This window comes from Chlamydotis macqueenii, chromosome 11, assembly GCF_036417535.1.
Source record: "Chlamydotis macqueenii isolate bChlMac1 chromosome 11, bChlMac1.mat, whole genome shotgun sequence".
NCBI classification, from domain to species: Eukaryota; Metazoa; Chordata; class Aves; order Otidiformes; family Otididae; genus Chlamydotis; species Chlamydotis macqueenii.
The window spans coordinates 3161294-3164798 of NC_141566.1; the positions used below are offsets into that span (position 1 = coordinate 3161294).

The window sequence follows — 3505 nt, forward strand, 5'->3', positions numbered from 1 at the left end:
AGAAAAGCGTGGTTTTACTCATCCTTCGTTTTTTCTTTATTTCTCTATCTGAGGACGCGTACGCTATGGAAATTGTTTCTGGCCTCACGGACCTCGCTGCAATCTGTATCTGCACTAAAATCTCTGGCTGTAGCTCTTCAGCCCTTTCATGAATTTAAATTCACACAAAAAGAAAGATAGATCAGGGAAAAAAAGGCAGAGGGAAAGAAAAAGTGGTGTCAGAAGTGGGATTCGAACCCACGCCTCCAGATGGAGACCAGAACACCCAACCCGCTATGGGAAAGCGCGGAACGCCTTGAGTCTGGCGCCTTAGACCACTCGGCCATCCTGACACTGCGACTGCAGCTTTCGCCGGGAACTTCTTAGGTCTTCGCCAGTGGCCGCGCCCGCCTTCTCGTGTTCCTCAGCCCTTCGCCGAGAGCGCTTCCGAGTCTGTAAATCGGACAAGAGCCCTGTCTCTCTTTCCCAGTTACCGAGCTTCCCCGCCCTCGTTCAGCCATAGCGCGGAGGCACCTTTCCTCCGCCCCTGCGGGCCTACATTACCCACAGGGCTCCGCTCAGCAGTGCGGCGCATTGGTGACTTCCGCCGCGACCATTTTGTTTTTCACCGCTCGCCAAGGGTACCGGTGGTGCGCTTGTCAGCATGTTCCCCGTGGCTAGGGCTGCTCTGAACCTCACCGGTAAGCGGGGAGGAGGCTCTCTGGGGTTGGGGGTGTTTCTCAGGAGTCAGACGGTTTCGTCAGGGGGTCTCTCCTGCCGGTTCCTTGCCCTCCCTGTGAGGCCTGTCCCTGAGCAGTCCCTGGGCTCCCTGCGCCCCCAGGGAGGGTCGCGAGTACAGCTGAGGGCGGCTCTCTCGTCGTCCTTCCTCTGCTGCTTTTTTTTTCCCTTTCCTTTTTTTTTTCCCCTGACTGTTTTACCTCCTAGTTGCTTTTACTTGAGTTGACCTTGGGTTCCCTTCCTCGGTGCTTTTCCTTCTCGGTCGTAACTAGAGGCACATCCAGGTCTTGTAAGTTGAGGTGGCGAGGCATAGGCAGTGGCCAGAGCTTAAACTCAAGGCTAAAGTTACTTCTCCATCGACAGGCTCCCCAGTCCTCTCAAATCTGGTCCTGGTTCATGGTGTGCTTAGCCCGACGTGCAAGCACCTAAAATAAATGTGCTTAGCAGTGTTTCTCTCTGTAGATGTTCAAGCTTCTTTTTCTCTGTTCAAAAATAAACTTGTGCGGCCTCACAGAGCGTGCTAGGGATGTGGTAGCATTATGGGAATGGCCCTCATCTTCTCTAGTCGTATTTGGGTAAATGTGCACCACTGACCTGAAACAAAAGTATTATATTTTGTAATGCCCATCTTTATGTACAGGTCACTGTCTCATCAAATGCTTTATACGCAGCTGCTAAACAATCTCTGTGTTTTGAAGTAGGTGCTTTGATTCTTCGCTCTGTCTTCTCCTTAATGATTGTACCTTTTCCAGCATCCATTTATAATGTGCATCATACATTGTCTCATCTGAAGATATCTTTCTGTATTTTGTTCTTAATTATTTTCCTCATGCAAAGGCACACAGTTATTTCCACTTACTTCTTTACCTCCTTTCAAAAGTCTTGAAGGAATGTGAAAGGTGTTACCCATATCTGCTATCTTCAACCTCTTAATCTGATGGTGCGCTTCATCCTGAAAATGCTTTTAATAGGTACACATACTGTCAATTTCTATATTTATATATAGAAATCTGAAACTTTTAAGTACTAAACAAAATATTTTATTAGAGAAATAGTAATACTTTTGTACTTGAACTTCCACACTGAGAGTCCAAAGAAAACATCAATGGAAAAGGTTAACTTAGAGGATTTTCTTACTGGAATTAGACTTCAGGAATAATTTTCTAGAGAAAAATTGGGAGAGATGAAACAAAATGCAAGGCTTTCTGTATATCCTATGCGTTGGAATAATTCCAAAGCTCTAAGGCCGAAAGATTAAATTTTTTTCAGCTTTTCTTAGTCTTTTAATGGTTACACTTTCCTCTGTTGGTGGGAGATGAGGGTTGTGAATGGTTTGAATGTGTATTTTGGCTGATTTCTGTACTTCTGATTCTCTTTACCATTCATTAGCTCGTGGCATTCAGCATACTGCAGTAAGACAAGCTCATCGCAAATATGAGCCTAACTTCCACGATAAATACGGAAACCTGGTACTCCTTGGTGGAGCCGCGGTTTTTACTGTTGTCTGGGGATATGTAAGTTGTCCTTTTTTTCACCGCTCTGTTGTGACTATAGCTGTAAACTTGTAATAATATAAATACATTCCACTTGTCTTATTAGAAGATGAATGAGATGTTATGTTCCAGTACAAGAAATCTAAATTGAAAACAGAAATAGCCTTCTATCAGAAGGTTTATTTGATTTCAGACAGAGTTAATAATCTTGATTTTTATCCTTCTACAGGTGTTTACACAAGCTGGAATTGAGTGGGGCTTGTCACCTGTTGGCAGAGTCACTCCAAAAGAATGGAGGGAGTAACAGCCTTTGCTTATAATGAACTGGTCTAAACTTTCACTGAAAAAAATGATAATGTAATGGCATTTACCGTTACCACTTGTACAGTGGCATTCCTGGTCTAATAAACATACCTAGAAACCTGTCTGGCTCTTCCAGGTTTCCTCTACGCTCTGTGTCTGCCAAAGTATAAGAAATACTGTAAAAACTCAAAATAAAATCGTATTTTAGGTAGTCTCAAATCCAAAACATCATATAGTTGTCCATTTAGCCAGATGTATGTCCTTAAATGAACCTCACGTGCATTCCCGCTGCAGAACTCGCATCGCTTTACCTCTGGCTTCTGCTGCACATAGTTTATATTTTCTGTTGAGATGCCACTTTTAAAGTATTTTTATGTCTTGAATCACTGTGCAAATAAGTTGCTTCTGAGGCAGTTGGGAGTTGTGAAGAACCTGAAGTAGTTCTGGAGTCAGAGACGCTCCCCAGGAGCAGGCAGTATCTCAGCGCTGCTATTTCCTGATGCCGAGAGAAACAGGAGTTTTCTAATGAATTCTGGTGTCATCAAAATTTGGGATTAAATGGATTAGGGGTACATGCGGACTCTGTAAACCTCTGAGGCAGTTGGAATCCCTGAAAAAGGCAAATACTCTGCTTTTTGATGCAGCAGAGGTGTACGGAATGGCTGCCTTCACTCTCCTCGGGGATTTTCGTTACCAGTTTCCTGGGGGCTAAGGTGCCAAGCGCCCATTTGAGCAGCGGGAACAACTCGGTGCCGTCTCCGGACCCCTCGGAACGCCGTTCGGCTTCGCGGTGCTGCCCAAAGCCGCGGGCTGTACCCGGCGGCCCCTCCGCCCCGCCGAAACACCGCGCTGTGGGGCGGCGGGACCGGTTCCCGGGCGGACGCCGCCGCCCCGCTCGCGTCACGTGAGAGGAGGCGGGCGCCTTCTGGTCACGTGCCTGCGCGCTCCCGGCGGGGCGGGGCTGTCGGACGGGGCAAAGTGCCAGGCGCGAC

General features: G+C 46.8%; 1 protein-coding gene and 1 non-coding gene across 2 annotated transcripts; one reads left to right on the top strand and one right to left on the bottom strand.

The window, feature by feature from the left end:
- Window positions 1-216: 216 nt before the first annotated feature.
- Window positions 217-332, bottom strand: TRNAL-CAA (transfer RNA leucine (anticodon CAA)). The gene is made up of 2 exons: window positions 295-332; window positions 217-251 (listed from the first exon to the last, which is right to left on the bottom strand). It is a non-coding gene; the product is annotated as a tRNA-Leu (tRNA).
- A 204-nt stretch (window positions 333-536) lies between these two features.
- COX7B (cytochrome c oxidase subunit 7B) lies at window positions 537-2635 on the top strand. Its single transcript, XM_010128757.2, has 3 exons — window positions 537-680; window positions 2107-2231; window positions 2440-2635. The coding sequence occupies exons 1-3, from the start codon at window positions 644-646 to the stop codon at window positions 2512-2514; spliced, it is 237 nt and encodes a 78-aa protein (XP_010127059.1). The 5' UTR covers window positions 537-643; the 3' UTR covers window positions 2515-2635.
- The last annotated feature ends 870 nt before the right edge of the window (window positions 2636-3505 follow it).

Excerpts from the sequence above, each read along its gene's own strand:
- COX7B (XM_010128757.2), top strand. The coding sequence starts at position 644 with ATGTTCCCCGTGGCTAGGGCTGCTCTGAACCTCACCG. Across the intron at positions 681-2,106 it reads GGCTGCTCTGAACCTCACCG|CTCGTGGCATTCAGCATACT; the intron begins GTAAGCGGGGAG and ends ACCATTCATTAG. Across the intron at positions 2,232-2,439 it reads TTACTGTTGTCTGGGGATAT|GTGTTTACACAAGCTGGAAT; the intron begins GTAAGTTGTCCT and ends ATCCTTCTACAG.